Source organism: Protopterus annectens, chromosome 4.part1 (assembly GCF_019279795.1).
Source record: "Protopterus annectens isolate FY-2018-M chromosome 4.part1, PAN1.0, whole genome shotgun sequence".
Lineage (NCBI taxonomy): Eukaryota > Metazoa > Chordata > Ceratodontiformes > Protopteridae > Protopterus > Protopterus annectens.
The window spans coordinates 774,610,987-774,629,724 of record NC_056734.1 but is presented as its reverse complement, the minus strand read 5'-3'; the positions used below and the strand labels follow the sequence as shown (position 1 = coordinate 774,629,724).

Genomic DNA, 18,738 nt, shown 5'->3' with positions numbered 1-18,738 from the left:
TTCCTTGTTCCTCAAGTGCAAAATATTTTATATACAAGATATTTTCATTGTTTTCTCTCTCAAAATTCAGTGGGGCATTCTACTTCTTCTCAGTGTTGGATTCTTCACTTGACAATGTCTCATTTGTGAAACCTTGAAGTTTCATGGGAGATTTTTTTGGTAAAGCTGCAGCTAATCTGTTACGTCCAAGGAAGAGAATAGTGAGTTAAGTGATGAAGCTTCCAGATGATGTGGACAGCCTGTTCACTTTTATTTTGTTTATTTTTTATTCTTTTTACTTCTCCGGGCCCTTGTCAGATGATACAGCTACTGACCATCAAAATTACCCACTCATTTGAAGATGGTAGCAGCCAGGCTGTCAGAGACTCCTTTTATTCCCACCCGTTATTTCCAATCAGCTCTCCATTCCCCATCAAGATTCTGATGGTAGTGAGACAGCCAGCTTGCTGGTTCTGGGGGGGGTAACCTGCCATCTCACCATAGGGGCATGCCCCCTCTGTGACTGCAGAGCCTACTGTTATAATCTCTGAGTCAATGTCTGCCACCACGTGTTGGATTCCCCTCAGCTTACTGTTGCTAAGCAACATGACAGTGCAGGCTGGGTTGGCTGATCTGGGCCGGGTAACACTTAGTGTTCCCCTCATATAGGTAAGCTGTTAGTGGCTATTTACCTCAATCTTTCCCAGACAATTCCTACAGGTAACAGAGCTAGTAATTGAACTCAGATCACCTGTGAAGTAGTCAGGAATTTGTTTGTCAGTGTCACAAAGTTGGCCCTTTCAATCTGTTATACTTTTAAAGATGTGCTGTAAGCACTTTCTGATCCATGGTTTCTGGCACCTAAGAAAAGCAATTAGATTTTGTAAATCTCTCGAGATTGACAGGGTCTGTATAATGCACATAATTCCAATCCTGTAACTGTTCTACTTAGTTGTTGTGTCTTTAGGGGTCGCCACAGCGGAACTCCGGTCTGCTAATGATTGGTAGTTGATTTTTACGTGCCGAGTTACCAGCCCTGATGCACAACGTTCAACGAAGGTATGCCCATTCACGTACGTCTCCACGCAGAAGACGCTCTAGCTGAGAATCGAACCAGACAGCGTCTTACTGTGACTATTCACCAAGCTGCATCCTCATTGGGTAAGCATTTAAGGTTCCTATGTAAAAATAGAAAACAGTTTACACATCTATTATGTTAGGAGCTTTTGGAGTAGGGCATTAAATTACTTGGTTTGTACAGTTTTACCTTAGCTCCATTTTAGGATAAATTCAAGAAAATCTGCCATCTTTTTGTAACAGTAATATCACACGTACAACAGAACAGTAGCAAAGTATACACTGAAGTGTTTATCTGGTGCTGTGGATGCTGCTTTTAGCTCTACATTGTTGGGTAGTTTTAAGAAAGCTGGTTTGGTTTGAAAGAAAATCTAATGATGAGAAAAGTGCTATCAGTACTTCTGAATGTTTCTGCAAGTAAGGAACTTTCATTTAGTCAACCAGCTGATGACATTATTACTGACTTTGGAAAAAAAAAGGTGAAATGGAATCCTTATTCAAAAATGTGTATCAATATGTTTAAGCATATGGTCATCCAGCTTGACATTATTGTGCAGTTTAGAAGAGAATGTTGAAGAAATTATATTCAAGGATATGTATGTATCTCCTTTCCTCAGTCAGATATATTTCACTTTATATGTTTTTATGAATAACATTTATTGCAAATCAATTGATTGTTTAATTGTATAATTGTTTTATTAGCTTCTGTAATGAAGGTTTCTGAATGATATAAATAATCTGTAATTGTTTGGAATATTTATCCTCCTGGAAGGCGTAAGCCGAGGCGCCAGAGAAAGCAATAAAGTGTGTTGGATCTTATGTGGTCGTATTGCTGCAGATATATTTCACTCCTGCTAAAAGTATATGAGGAGAAATCCTTTGCAGAAGCAGTCCAGGTATAATTCAAGTGCAACAAGAAAAGACATCTATAATCAGAGACAAACTGAATGTTGAATTCTTTTTGATGTCACCTCACAAATATCACTAGGAGGCAAGTTTGATTCAGCTTTCTGTCTGACATCAGATAACCACAGACAGAAGGACATTACAGACAATTTGGCAGTGTTATGCCACAAAGTATATTTAAAAGTAGAATGGACATTTAGCCCTACACATATCTCACTGACTGGTCTTTGTCTAACTTACTGCACTGTTAGAAATTTAGGTGTCTTAGACCTCCTGTATTTCTGCCAGTCCAATAACATTGCCCCCCCCCCCATAAATGTCTAAATAGTTTTCTTTATTTGTTATTGTACTTTACATAGTTACTAATGATTTTTTTTGTATAATTACAGTAGAATGTCTACTTTTGGACTTTTATAATTAACTGAAAATTTGATTTGCTGCATGTTTTGCAGAAAATCACATGTATCAGTATGAGGGGCCATAGTTGACTTTTTAGTTGACCATAGCATTTTAATGTGTGATACACTTTTTCGTCATGGATGAGTGACCATGGTGTTTGACATATATATATATATATATATATATATATATATATGTGTGTGTGTGTGTGTGTGTGCGTGTGTATATATCTATAAATAAGTGAACAGGATGTAGGGAGAACCCCCTTCCCCATCTAAATGCTTAATTTTTATTTAACCTACTTTGTTGTCCAAAACAGGAAATAGGTTTTGGACAGCAGAGAGAGCAAATGTCTTGCTGTTTTTAAGTGATTTCAGTTGCCCAAGATATAATATAAATTTCAGATGGGGGTGTATGGTTTGTTTAAGTAGGCAGCATACACAATAAGTTTTCTTTCTTTCTGTTGCCCCCAACATAGTAGGCATTTTCTGGGCTTTGTTTTCATGTAGCTGGGTTTACTGCAGTGTGCTGTAATGGATTTTGTGTTCGATCATAAGACAAAAGGCATTCTATTTACTTGTTAGTTAAATAACCTACTGCCATCACAAATCCCTAGGAGGATGTTTTGAGACTCAAAGAACTGCAGGAAACCCCTTGAATGTTTACCTTATGTGGAAGCTGGTACAAAACCAGCACTTGTCTTTACTGATGCAAAGCTTTTGAAAACTTTGGCTGGAGACTAGAGCTATATAAATCAAATATAACTCGGATTATAATGACCACTCTTCAAAGATCTGCTGTTTTGATATGTATTTTTGCATACTAAATCATCAAGCCTTATTGTGATGTGTTCTGCCCGTCATATCACTGATAAAGCATGATGGTTAAAGACAAAATGTTATCATCAGCTATTAGCACAAAATGTTATTGTTCAACTATTCCTTGATTTAAGAGTCATCTGTACCATGATGTAATGATGGATCCCCATTTGAGTTAAGAATCCAGTCACAGAATACAGATCTGGCCACATAAATGCAGTTGTTTCCAAATAGATTCCTCGTATGATGGCCAGGATATTTTTCCTTTTCTTCCTGTGGTGCCTTATTTCTGCTTTAAATGCAGTGTGTTTCCCTTCAGATAAAGCTTTGGTAACACATTTACATTACCTTTTTTTCTTTTCTTTTTTTTATTTATTTTTTTGAGAATTGACAGCCAGACACCCCCTTGAGGAAAAGTTTTTTTATTTCTAGATGCAGTTTTGTGGCAGCTCATCATGCTTCTTAGGAAGTGTCAGTAAGTTGCCAGGCTTCTCATCAGAAGAAAGACAGCATTAGTAAAAATGCCGTACACATTTCTTGGTATCCTTTCACAGGACAGTAAACAAGTACATTATGAAACAAATTCTTAAAGAAATTAAATTGCACGATTCCAGGTTGAATCTTGTTGCCTTTCATTAGGGTAAGACTTCAGGTGATCCTGTAATTATCTGTCGTCCTTCCCAGAGTATGGCAGTACTTACCTGGGAATCTTCAAAGTTATGTCTTGCTTAGAGTAACACTCGCTAAAAAAGATAGTATATGTATGTGAAGCTTCTGAGGTAAAAGTGTGTGACAGACTTTATCATCTGTCCCATGAAGATTAACTGTAGAGATGTTCGATCCCCTGAGGAAAACGTGGTGACCGATTGTATCATCTTCACTGTGAAGATTAAAAGTGGACGGTCATTTGCATGGTATTTATATGAATAGATTGAGATCTTATTTCAATATCTACATAATGATGAAAAACATACAACATACCTGACTAATAATGAATATAGAAACAGCAACCCCATATGAGATCACAAAGTAAAAGGACAGTATAGCGTAAAATGGCCCACAAAGACAGAAGACCATACTTGAACACTATAAATCAAAACAACTTTATAAATGATAGACATTAAAAATCACCCAAAACCTTCTATACCTTACATTAAATGAGCATTTTTTCTAGGAGGTTTCAGTCTCCTCCTATGTCTAAGTTTATACCTACTGCAGAGTCATATCATCACCTACTATAGGTGTACCTCCTATCGTAAGTTTCAGTTCAACAGTAATTATGTTGAATACTTCTGTATTTCATTTTGAGCCTTATTCAGCTGTTCATGACTGACTAGAGCCATTGCAGTCTTGCATTCCTTGATGTAAACCCAGGTTCCCATTTTCAATACTTTCAGAGTGCATCGGTCTTACTGACTTTGAGTAACAATCAGATTAGGTGTTGAATATGCCTGATTAAGAAGCATTATATAGCAACACTGGCAGTCATTAGGTCATGCAGATGGCCTGTGGCCTTGATATGTTTTTTCAAGCTACATACCTTTGCATTACTTTTCCTAAAGCCCTACATTTCTTGGAGTCAGAAATGTTTTTATCATAGAATTGAAGGGTGAATACATGGTCATCCCAGGTGGTTAATGTTTGGCCTCATTACAAAAATAACTTCCAACACCCAGTACTCTACAGCTGATTTTTTCAAATGTCTTTCTTCAAAGGAAAATGAAGAGCATTCATTTCTTTGGAATCTACCTCATCTCAGATTCACAACAAAAAATCTGTGAGTATACAGTATATCTCAAGGATCTTTCCCTGTGAAAAGTGTTTAATATGAATCAGAGTTGTATCTTTAGTTAAATTAATGCTGAACATTGCTAAGCATGTATGTAAACATTTTTATACATGCACATCTTTTGAGGTGATATATAGGTTAGCATTTAAGTATATTGCCAAAATGTTGCACATATATCATCAAAGATCAAGGTTAAGTTACACAAACTAAAGCATTTCAGATGTGAAGAACCATAATATTTCAAATACAGGTGAAGAATTTTCATAAAGACTGTGATGACATTTTAAAGTGCTCTATTCTGAGCTCTCAGTAAAGAAAATTTGTCAGAAATTCCTTCTGAAAGTCATGGAGTCTGTTTATTTTAAAAATGAATACTTTTTCAAAGGTTGTTGAATTCTGAAGTGTAATATATATATTTTTATCATACTGTAAGTCTTCTTATTCTTCTTTCAGCTTTTTTCCCGGTTAGGGGTCGCCACAGTGGATCACCTGTCCGATCATGATTGGCAGTGGAGTTTTACAGTGTCGAGTTGCCAGCCCGGCGCCCAACCTTCCACAGAAGGCACACACACACACACACACACACACACACACACACACACACACACACACACACACACACACACACACACACACACACCTAGGGCCAGTTTAGAGAGTCCAATCCACCTGCAGCATGTCTTTGGGATGTGGGAGGAAACCGGAGCACCCGGAGGAAACCCACGCGACCACAGGGAGGACATGCAGACTCCACACAGAAGGCACCCCAGCCAAGAATCGAACCAGGGAACCTCTTGCTGTGAGGCAACAATGCTAACCACTGAACCACCGTGGCCTCCCCATCATACTGTAAGTCTGAATGTATTAAATCTGTTTAAGGCATACTTGGATTTAAGAAGCATACCATATTTAAGCAGTTCTGAATAAAGGAACAACTTTAACTGTCTTCTGGAAAACAAGAAACCAGATAGCCTTGTCCTTATTTTACTAGTATAATACACCCTGTACCATGCCATGTTCCTTCACCACTGCTTAAATTATTTCTTAATGTGGTCACTTGTGGCTTTAAGTACTGCTTATGGGCAAATAGGACAGGAAAAGATTTATGACGAGACCTTGAATCTGTTGTGATTGGCTATCAAAATTGTGAACACATTGGAGCATTCAAAGTAAAACAGCAAAAAAAAAAAAAAAAGCAAGGGAGCAAACCCCCTGCCATTCATATTTACCAAATTCAAGGTTGCTTCATCGTGGGAAAAGGAGAAAACTCCAGGATACTGCAGCTTTGATCATGGGGGGGAGTCTGCATTCACACACTAATGATCAAGCATATGGTAGCAAGACAAGCTTGGCTCCCAGAAGAAAAGCAAGGGCTGATTTTCAGCAAATGTAATGTCATTTAATAAAGTCTATGGACAGTGCAATGCACTGATTTAAAAAATTAAGCATAATTAATTTGCAATCTAAAAGTACCAAAGGAGAGAGAACTCTCTCTACATTTGTTTTTGAAAGTGTAATATGAATCTATGAACCTAATGCAATGTAGTATAACTAAAGATTATTTGTTTGTTCATAAATGTCTGGCTGCCACAGAATTTTATTGTTTTATTATTTGTGTGTACTTTACAGACATGAGAATCCAGCCTTCAAAGAAGCCTTGTCAAAAATCGAGTCCGAGCCTGAGTGCAGGAACTTACCCATGATTTCTTTCCTGATCCTGCCAATGCAGAGAGTCACACGGCTGCCACTACTGATGGATGTAAGGAAGGGACAGTAATTTTCATTGTGTGTCTGTGTGAAGAAGTATGCCATCCTCGCATGCTGAAAATGTACATAGGTTATGGGTTCTAAAGCTCCTCAGCTGAGCGTTTCTTCCTTTTTCCTGCTAATGCTATATCTGTGATCATTGATCATTATTCTGTGTAGCTCAGTTAATAATATTAATAAACAGTTCAAGCGGGGATCACCATTAAGCCAGTATTTCTTCCATATACTCACTCTTTGATTTTTTTAATTTCTGTATTAAGCAGATGATTTATTTTCCCTTAGCCTGTGTGTGTCTTATTTTTAATAAAACAATATGTGTCAGCAGCAATCTTTACAACTTCTGATTTGTGCTTTGCCTTTCTTAGGATTATTTTGATAGTTAATATTAAATTTGAGTGGGATTTACCTCCCCTTAGTATCCTATTTTTGATAGACCCATCCAGTCTCCTGCCTTCCAGTCTAGGAACACTATAGCAAAGCTTCATTTTATATTTTATTTTATGTGGAGAATATCAAAGTTGTGACAGAATAGCAGCATTACTTTCACCAGAGAGAACTCTCCCCACTTATCCTATGTGTGGGAGAGAGGACAGGCTTGTAATTCACAGGTTCCATGATTGTCTTTGTGGTCAAGGCTGTCTCTCCTCCTTAGCTGAGGAATGGTGCATAGACTGAAGCAAGCATGCTACTGTTGCACTGCTGTCTTACCAGATTAAAAGAGAAGTTTTCCCCATCCTGGGAAGCAAATCTTTAAACTGGCATCTAAATTCAATAAAACATAAGTGCTGTGAAGGAGAAACAAACAATACATCCAGACCAAAAAAAGGGAAAATATGGACTAAAAATAGCTAAGTGAAAAGAATGACTAGGAAAAAACTTAAGTAGCAAGTTGTAAACAAAAGAAACATGCACACACTTGTCAGTGCCAAATATATTGGTTTGCCCTGAAACTGTTCAGAAGTATTGGTAATTAAAGCTGGATAGACAGTAAAATACTTTATAAGTCATGGGAAGAAATGTTAAAGTTTACTAACTCAAACAACAGAGACAATATTGGTGCTTTCAAGAGAAATGGATGTAGGGATCACTCAGTTTTAAAGTCTGTGAAGGTGGGTCACTTCTAATACAAAGGTTTCAAAACATAAAGCATACCAAGAGAGGACTCGCAGAAAATCTCTGCTGAATTCTAAACACAATAATTGTCATAGCTGTACACGTCTGGGTGGCTGAACAGTCAGAGGTCTGTAAGCCCCTACTTTAGGCAAGATTAGAGCCTGATGGCACATGACCATTGTGAGAATAATGTGAAGGAGGACCCAGGGCCGGCCTTAGCTGAAATAGCACCCTAGGCGAAGTAGTGCTCCGGCGCCCCTTAAGCTCCACCCTCACCACACTCATGAAACACCCCTATTTGAGCCACACCCACTGCGTCATTCCCCAAGAAAGCCACTGCAGTCATTTCCTTAAATTATTTAAATGCATAGGAAGAAAAAGATACCTTGTAATGTAAGCTGCAGCTACCTTTGCATATGTATTTTCTACTTGAAATACCAGAGCCAGATCATGGTCAAATAGGGTTCTAGGAAGGGTAATAGGCCGCCACCCCAGAGCAGCCCCTCCTGCAGCAAACCCAAGCAGCAGCCCCCTCCTCAGACATTCCAGTATTCCATTACTTGATTATCTCACCAGTTACTACGCATATATTCTATTATTTGCTTCTACAAAGATTACAGATATTGAAATAGCACAAACACAGATAGCCATTTGCTAAACAAACAATACACACTCACAATGAAAACAGACTTAGCATGAGCAGTAAACTTGTCTGCCCTTGAAACTCATATTCATTGAAATGGCAAAACTCACTTGAAACAGCAGGAAAACTCACATCAAAAGTTATACAAGGCATAAACCAAAAACCTGAGATAAGATCATGTATATTTTGTGAACTTGGACAGTTGAGAATCAAGCCACTCACCAATCTCTTCCTTGTCTCTCACACATACATACATATGCAGTCTCCCCTGACCAACGCACGCACACACCCATGCACACAATCTTCTAGCTCAAGAATAAGTGGACAAATCCATTACTATGGAAATTTTAACTAATCCTCTTAAACACTGAAAAGGTTGTAATAATAATCATAGATTTAACATTAACATTAATGTGCATTTTCTGAAGGACATCAATTGTCTGTCATTTAGCAACTGCAGCCTACAAAGATATGTCAGAAAACCTTACATTTTATGAGAAATAGATGCAAACTCACAGATGGTGGAAAGTTAAGGCACACACCAATCTGGTTTCTCTCACCCTCTCTCATTCACTCGTGCATATAGTCAGACCAATTATGTACACATGCATACACTCACAAACCACGTGAATTGCACATACCTCCTTGTTCCAGAACAGATCCTGAAGATCTGTTTTTTTCCTGCAGTCTGATTATTTGGGTTACATATTTGACAAACTACATCATACAACACCACACACACACAAAAATCTCAACCCTCTTTACTTGCTGTAAAACTAAAAGTAATAAAAATGCAACACAAAACTTCTTTCATTACAATGATGATAAAATGAGCCTTTGATATCTTTCAGACTAGTAACAGCCTTGCATGATCCTACACTTTCTTCCTGGACTGGTTCTACCCCGTGTCTTCTACTGATTCTGCTGCTGTCTGCCCTTAAATGTGGTACACAGCTGCTCTCCCTTCTTCTCCTTACTGCCTTACTAGTTGTTTTACCCAACACTACTTAAGCAAGGCCCGTGAGATGCCTCTCAAGCAAAATCTTTATAAAAAATACTTTTAATTACAGAAGCCACTTTCTACTCCTGTCTGCTTCTAGCAGCCATTACTTTAATGGTTTTCTATTAGTAATGCAAGAGGCCTGATGGGACAAGTCCCAAGACAAACAGTGATTTAAATGGTCTATATTACCACATTAAAAAAGCCATTAATCGAACGACTTTATAAAGTACAGTTTTGTACCTACCATAAATGTAGATGTTCAAGTGCGCATACAGCTGCTACATCTTCTATTAAGGCAGTTCCTCAGAGGGGCAAAAAATATAAAACCCCCACGGAAACCACCAGCTCCAGCTTGGGACCTCAACTTTGTATTGGAGAAGCTGACACTGCCTCCTTTTGAGCCGGCTTCTTCAGCAGAGCTACAATACTTGTCATGGAAAACAGCCTTCCTTCTGGCTATTACCTCAGCACGCATGGTTTCGGAGCTACAGGCCCTCATGGCTGTGCAACCATTCATCATTTTCCATCAGGACAGGGTTTCCTTACGAACCAACCCTACCTTCATGCCAAAGGTAGTATCCAGTGTGGCTTTGAATCAGACTATTCATTTACCTACCTTTTATCCAAATCCACAGAACAAAGGCGAGAGGCTACTACATTCCTTGGACATTCACAGGCAACTTTGTTATTACTTGGACAGAACAAAGTCATTCAGAAAATCTGAGCAGCTCTTTGTGTCCTATGCTACAGGTGCTCAAGGAAAGGCTATTTCCAAACAGACTATTTCAAAATGGATAGCCCACTGCATACGCTTTTGTTATTCATTTCATGGAAAATCAGTGCCTGTATACATCAGATCCCACTCCACCAGGGCTAATGCTACCTCAGCAGCTTTCCTCAGGGGGGTCCCTACCAAGGACATTTTGGAAGCAGCTACTTGGAGTTCAGTGCACACTTTCTCCAAGCACTACCACCTTCCACTATACTCAAAATTTAGAGCGGGTTTTGCCACAGCAGTCCTGCAGGGCATTCTAGCCCTTCCTAATTCTGCTTAGTACCAGCCACCCTTACTTAGCTTTGGGATTCTACCCAAGTGTGATGACTGCAGCTGTATGCACGATGAACATAGTACAGTTTTGTACCTACCATAAATGTAGATGTTCGAGTGCGCATACAGCTGCAGTCCAGGTTACCCTCCCTCCATCCCCTCTTAGGACAGGGCTTATGACAAACACCTTTAACATACAACCTATTTGGGGTATCCCTTTATGGTGTATTTACTTGCAACTACTGTTTTGATTTATCTACTTATGTATGTTTGCATAACATCATGTTTTGCCTTCCTTTCTGGGGGCACCTGACATCTGGGGCAAGAAAAACTGAAGAAAATGGTGTTGGCTGCCTCTTTTATACCCCTGCCGCACTGACGTCAGGGAAGAAGCGACGACAACTGACGCCGGACCTAGACTCCGCCTGACGGCAGGATAACCCAAGTGTGATGACTGCAGCTGTATGCACGATGAACATCTGAAAAAGCTGATAAAAGAACTGTGTATTGTCAGATCGCTGTACAGTGAAGATCAGAAAAATCCCCCTTTCCTCACTGTAGTGAAATCTCAGAGATGGTATATATAATTAGTGGGGGTTGGGTTGGGGGTGCAGCCCCCCACAAAAGCAAGCTCTATTAACCACATTTTCGGTTATAAAGCCATTCGATTAACGGCTTTTTCGATGTGGTAATATAGACCCATTTAAACAAACAACGGCAAATTCAAAAACTTGCTCTTCATGACCCCTGCACCCACCTGACAACCACATCCCTACGGTGACAAAGGCCAAGAGACAGATTTTAAAGCTTGCTCTGGGTGGGAGATTTGCATAATAGTTAAGGCGTTTGCCTTACAAACAGAAAGTGCAGGGATTGATTCTCACATGGGGTGATTAGCTAGTCTTAAAATGTCCCACAAGGGCAGTTACCCTAGTACTTATCTATGAAGCTACAAACCTATAAACTTAGAAAGTTACAAATCTAAAACGATTGTTTCAAAGTTTAACTCAAGCAAATAATTCATCCAGTAAATGATTTTGTCTTAAATAAGACTTCATCAGACTCTTACAAAGAGCCACAAAACGATGGGCTAGGCTTGTAAATGCCCTCGGGCAGATAGCCTAAGTAACCCCCTAACCTTTTTAGAACCTATGAACAAGATTTGTGTTAGCATACAATTTCTGACAGACTTTCTTCTTTATGTTGTATGGCCTTCTGAAGTCCCCCCCCCCCCCCATGCTTAAACCCACATTAAAGATTTACAATGTGGCATGCAACTGTGGTACAACTACAGATGCCCCCTTAGCCAGACCTACCTTTTCTTCGAGTTTGATCTCATTTTTCAGAATAGTGTGACATACGCGGTGTTCACAATAATAATTGGAGGTGAAGTCTTCAGACAGGGAGTCATGAAAGGGATAAACACTCCCCATCAAAACTGCAAAAACTTCATAGGGGTAAACTTGCCAAGATATACTTTTTTTGTTGACAGCACACTCAACAGGCTAAACAAACATTCCCAACTTTCACTCCTTTTAGGACATCAGATCTTGTATTTAGGATAGAAAAAAAAACTAAGTTTTCCATCTTTAACAAAACTGGTCCTGTAATTTCCAGATCAGGGTCAAACATCACTCATAAGTGGTGGGACAGTTTCACAGTTCCTACATACTGCACACCTGTACACACATCAAACCTGATACTTTTTGAATTACAAACACAGTTTGCATAATTACCACATACTTGATTCCTCTCTGGCACTTCAATTGAAGTGCTTTGCAGCATATCAAGAGAAACATACATGAAAACTGTATTACAAAATATTACTTTTATAAATTTAGCATGTATATTGCAAACATGACATTGCGGCATTTTTAGTAATGTATAACAATTGCAATATAGCATTTGTAATTCTTCGCAAAACCAAAACGTCTGTGTGCAAACTCCTGCAACATCAACAAACTATTTTAAATTAAAGAGTATTGCCCTAAAGATGTAAAACTGTATAGGGTAACAAACATGAATAACTCATGCAGTTTCTCCAAATCATGTGGATGTCATTTATGTCCTTGAAATAAGAATATCTGATGCATATGAACTTGGCAAAACTAGACCCATTAAAATATTCTGTACACGACGGACTGCAAGAATGCAAGGGGTATGCCTACTGACACCAGCACAAGATAAAAGCGGAACTTGGCAACACTGAGACAAAAGTGTTCATTAGTACTTCAAGGCCAAAAATTCGGGAACAGTGGTATAATCACATAACTACGAAAAAAATAAACGTTTATACGCATGAAATCACAGACAGATCCGATAAATAGCAAGGCAGGACAGCACCTTTGAACAGTATATTTTATGACACATCTGCTCTCCTGACCTATCCGACAGAAGACAAACAGCTGTAAACCACTTCTCCTAAGGGAAACATTGCCATAAAACATGTGCTACAACAGATTGGACTGGCAGAACGTTCATAATGCATTTAAACGCAAAATCGGTGCCTCAGTCAATTACTACCGCTGCAACAAAACTGCATTTTCAATTCGCCATCGGAAACTATCTACTTTAACCTTTTCATCATACAATGCTGTCATAACAGCAATGGGTGTACACTACAAATCCACACCCTGGCTAAGTGTTCAACATTAAACCAGCTGTATTAAACTTTTACTTTACCTAAAGCAATTCCACTCCGTATGGAACAACTTAACATACCTGGAATCTGCGCAAACAGGGCAATTGACCTTCTGTAGCTGTAAAAGTGGGAGGGTGCTCACCCCCCCCCCCCCCATGGTTCCGACGCCCTTGTATTTTTTTTAATTGGTTTAGTTAGTGCATTCTTTCTTCCCGCCACCTGCTGCAGGCACTGGGAAGAAAGAAAGCACTAATTAAACTAATTAAAATTAACAAATAAATAAGCCAAAATTGCGCCCTTTACAAGGCCAGCCTGTACGGCGCCCTAGGCGGTCGCCTAGTTCGCCTAAGCCTAAGGCCGCCGTGGGAGGACCACATGTCAGTCACAGGGTTATGTTAGTGGGGAGCAGTGGCAATAATAGGTAATATTCCACTTATTCTGTCTAAAAACACGGCTCTGCTGAAGCTACGGTGTAATGAGAGGTGATATATTGGTAGTATTGTTTCATATAAAGAAAAAAAAACATGGTGTATCCTGGTAGATAGTGAAGAGAGTAAGAGAGAAACTATAGTATAGGAAGATGCCTGCCGCAGCAAATCTGTAAGAACATTACAGTGGTTATAATGGTGGTAGGTTGACACAGGATGAAACTGAAGAGAATGTGGCACAGGAAGATCCTTTGGAACTACCTATAGAATGTCCACAGGAAATGAAGAACAAAGAATGTGCCCTCGATTTAGAGGAAAATTACCTAAGAGAAGAGTTGCTTGATTTAATAGAGATGGACAGACATATTAAGATCAGTGAAAGAAACAGATTACAGAAAGTCAATAAAACCCAGAAAGTTAGAAGTCTGATAAAACAAATGAACACAGTAATTGACTGTCCACAGAAATGTATGCAATATAACAGAAGTAAATAGAATATATTACTGTACAGCTAAATTAATAACAGATAAAGTCTTGCCACAAAAACACACTGTAATAATGGAAAAGGAGAGAAATTGAATGGCATCAATGGAAATATCAAATAGAGAAAATTATAAAACAATTAAGACAAGAAGTGTCACTGTTTATTTATTTATTTTATTTTACATTTGTTGACCTTGCTAGTCCAACTGGATATATGTCCATTTTCAGTGGAGGCCCGGGGAGAAAAGCTCCAACATAGATAAAAATACATAAACACAATAAAAACAATATATTTGTAATCCTAGAACATATTTGTAAACAACTTGTAAAGTATCCTTACAAGACTAAAGAGCATTAAAATCATAGATTTAGAGATCAGGAATTTAACATCAATTAAAAAGGGAAGAAATAGTATACCATAACTGGAAGTATGAATATAGAGTGATGAGAAAGTAGTTTAAGATGCAATACTTTAGTGGTGTAGTAAATAGCAGGATTTAGTTGATATAAGAGCAAGAAAACTATGATACAGCATGGTTGTGATGATACAGATGTTGAAGACTCATACATACTGTTGTCAGCTAAGAGAGCAGGTAAAACTCTAAGTTGGGTTATGTAGAAAAACTTAGAAGTACAGAGTAAGATAGCTAACTGCACATACGCTGTAAGGTTAATGAGAGGTACTGGCAGTGCAGTAGTACAATGAAAAGTGAAAGGTGAGAGTAGTAGGCAGTAGCCTTTTAGTCTGGGTTGGTACAAGGGCAAAGCCAGTGAGTCTTTAGGTATGTTTTAAGTAGCTTTTTGAAAAGTGGTGTAGAGGAGTGGGAGGTTAGTTCACTTAGAGTATAGAAGAGGGAACAGATCAACATAAATACTCAGAAAGATAAATGTGATAAAAGCAACACACAGTATCAGAACAGATCAGGATCTATCTTGCTATATGGCAGATAAACTAAAAATATCATCACAGGCAGAAAAACGTAGAAGATATGCAGAGAAATATAAAGGCAAAGTACAAAATAAGCAACTTATTGATGGCCCAAAAAGGTTTATAGAGAGTTAGGAAACAAGACAAAAGGAATCAAAACACCACCAAAAAAAGAAGAAATTGATACATTTTGAAGAAATGTTTATGAAGACCCTGCAGAACATAACAAAGATGCTAAAAGGATAGATGAAGTAAAAGAAAGAATAAGAAGTTCAAATGTACAGGATATGAAATGGGATGAAGTGATGTTTAGAGAGATTGAAATAAAGTTAAGAAAAGCTCCTAAATGGAAAACCACAGGCCCAGATGCAATATCTAACTTCTGGTTAAAAGTATTGACATCTACCCTGAACAGACACCAGCCTGGCTAACAGGAAGAACAATGCTCCTACTTAAGAGCAAACCTGCAAGCTATCCTACAAACTATAGGCCAATAATTTGCTTTCTAATGACATATAAATTATACACTGGAATAGATGCTGACAGAGTTTATAGTCATTTAGAAGGAAACTCAATCATGGCAGTAGAATAAAATGGTAGTAAAAGAAAGTCATATGGGGCAAAGAATCATTTGGTGTTAAATAGTCATAGAGGAGAACTGTAAAAAAAGGGGGAAGAATCTAAAATGGCATGGATAAACTATAAAAAAAATAATTTGACAGTGTCCTACATTCATGGATAAGAGTGCTTAAAAATGCATAAAACATACTCTGCACTGATCAATTACATTACAGCAACCATGAAACAGTGGCAAACCACTCTGCAGTTAAACCATGTTAAAGAACAAATAATTATTCCAGGGATAAAAATTAAAAAGGGGATATTCCAGGGTGACTCTTTCACCACTGCTCTTTTGTCTTGACCTTAACCCATTAAGCTGTCTACTTAACAGATTAGGTCATGGCTGTAATTTGGCTCCCAGAAAACAACAAAGTGTAAAAAACATCTTGTCTTCTTTTTTAGATGATTTAAAACTGTATAGCTCATCAGATGAGGAACTGAAAGCACAACTGCAAGTGGTCAAAACTTTTTCAGATGATATAAGAATGTCATTTGGTCTTGATAAATGTGCAGAAGCAACCTTTAAAGCAGGAAAACTGCAGCACCAAGAAAACATCAGGTTGGGACAGGAATGTGATATAAAAGAACATGAGCAAGAGGGAGTGTATAAATATTTGGAAATTGATGAAGGATCAACAATAAAATGTAGACAAATGTGAGTAAAGCTCTGTAAGGAATATTTTAGAAGGCTTAAATTAATACTAAAAACAGCAATGACATCTAGGAACAAAGTCCAAACTATAAACCAATTTGCTCTTCCTCTACTGACTTACAGTTTTGGAGTGACTAACTGGCCCCAAAAGGTGTTGGAGAGTTTGGACAGGAAAACAAGAAGGATGAGTCATGCTCCTAAAATGATTCATAAAAATCAGTCATACCAAGACTATAGATTCCTTGTTCTGAAAGAGGTATGGGGGGGCCTCAAAATAAATTAAATGTATAGATCTGCAATAGTGGGACTGCATACATATCTGTTGACCTCACAAGATCCAAATGTAGTAAATGTTTTGAAACATGAGGAAAATAAGTCTTAAGATGATTTCCCTGCTTAGTTTAGCAGAAGCATATCTGTGTCGAGCAGGAATGAAAATCGGACCAGAAGTAGATAAAATCAGGTAGCAACTAAATGTGCCAAAAATAAATAAATAAATAAATAAAGAATATAAGGTGAAGGATCAGATGAGAAGGCAAGAAATGTAGAAAATGTATAAATATAGTTGCAAGTATAGGAAACTCTTAGAACAGCCTCATGTTGATCAGGATCAAATGCAGGAATGGTTAAGGAGAGGTGAATTTAAACCAAAAGATGAAAGGTTAATATTGGCGCCCAAGATAGTGGACTACGTACATGTTGGTTTACAAATTCATTGGACATGTGGAAGAAACAGACAAATGTAGGTTTTGTAAAACAGAATTGGAAACAGTCGCAGATCTTGCTGGTTGTGATATGCTAATGGGAGAAGTATTGTGTACTGAAAGGCATAATATTGTGGCAAGATTGTTGCATTGGGGATTGTGCAAATGTTAGAATACTGAAGTTGCTGAAAAGGACTGGAAACATAAGCCACAAAGCATCATAGAAAATGATAAAATTTATATCACATGGGATCGTCCATTACCAACAGTACAAAAATAGATTAAAGAAAACCAGAAGTAGTAGTCCATAAAAAGAAGCCAAAAGTAGCATTGATTATTGAAATCGCTACACCCAATAACTACAGTATCTTGTGTGCAGAGAGACACAAAGTCATAAATTACCAGGATTTGCAGGCAGAAACAGTGGCAATATGGAAGGAGGATACTCAGAAAGTTCCAGTAGTAGTAGGAGCAGCAGGTCTTATAAAAAAATAATTTATAATCATACCTAGATATGTTACCGATACATGTAACTCTATATGAATTTGCTAAGGAGTCATTAGTGGGCACATTGCAGGTGCAGCGAAGAACACTTCTGGCTAACATCAAAGACTGAAACAATACAAATTTCATGCACTTAAATCATATCTTGACTTGGGAATGGAGTCCATTCCCATCATGGTATTAGAAACCCAAAAGATCTGGAGAAATTAAGGGTGATAGGTATTCAAGCATAGCCACTATATAAGCATGTACTGGGCCTATAAAGGCAGAATGTCACTTTCTCCTGTGAAATGTTGCACTTCAGCATAAAAGATCCTTTCCAATTGCCATTTCCATGCAATATATTAATTGTGAGACACATGATCTTGAGAGGAAAAAAAGAGGGAAGATGCTGATGCAGCATACCTCTCAACTGTCCAGATGTGTTCCTCCTAGTTTTGGTCTGCTCCTCATAAAATTTGGGGTTTTCTAGATTTTTGTGGCAAATTAGTAAGGGCTGAATTCACTAAATGATGATAGGCATTTACGTTTCAGATGTCATATCCTTCAGACAATGCATGGTTACACAATACCTTTTATTGTAGCAAGTTTTGTAAGTTTATATTTGTCCCTATTTTTGGGGCTTAGTTCCTCCCATTATTTTTTGGCTTTGTCCATTTTTTGTGCTAAGAGATTGAGAGCTATGCAATATAGTATAGTGCTCCCAAAACCTTTATTCAGTAAGATATTTTTTCAAGTTATTAAACATTATTAACAACCATAGATCAATTGAGGCAAAACTCAAAATATTACTAGGTGATTGCAGTGCAGTCTTACAGCTAAAATTGTAACCTAAACCTCAAAAAAACTAACCAAGCATCCTACACTAAAATGCTTCAGCACCCAACTCAGAGTATTATGTGACTATCTAAATGTTATTTCAAATCCATTATTCAAGAATTAATAGAAAATTGATTGGAAAAACTCTAGGATGAATCCCAAAAATGTAAACATACTCTACACCCTGGCTTCACAAAGAAAGCTTTAGCACATGTAGTCAACCCTCGGCCTCTAAAAACAAATATTTAATCCAAGTCTATATTACAACGTCGAACTCACAGGAGTCTGAACTTTGTAATATTGGACCTATATGTTCGAAATGTGAAAATAGCGAAGCCACGGAACACCGAATCCCCCCCCCCCCGGGAAAAAAATCGGTGGACTGTTTTCACGGCTTTGCTATTTCCTCCACTGTG

General features: G+C 38.0%; 1 protein-coding gene across 1 annotated transcript in view; it reads left to right on the top strand.

Annotated features, from left to right (window-relative positions):
- ARHGEF26 (Rho guanine nucleotide exchange factor 26) overlaps positions 1–18,738 on the top strand; it is a 1,375,009-nt gene that overhangs the window by 836,574 nt on the left and 519,697 nt on the right. Inside the window, exon 8 of the mRNA XM_044070517.1 lies at positions 6,598–6,727. Within this exon, the coding sequence (XP_043926452.1) occupies positions 6,598–6,727 (130 nt within the window). The remainder of the gene's footprint in view (positions 1–6,597; positions 6,728–18,738) is intronic.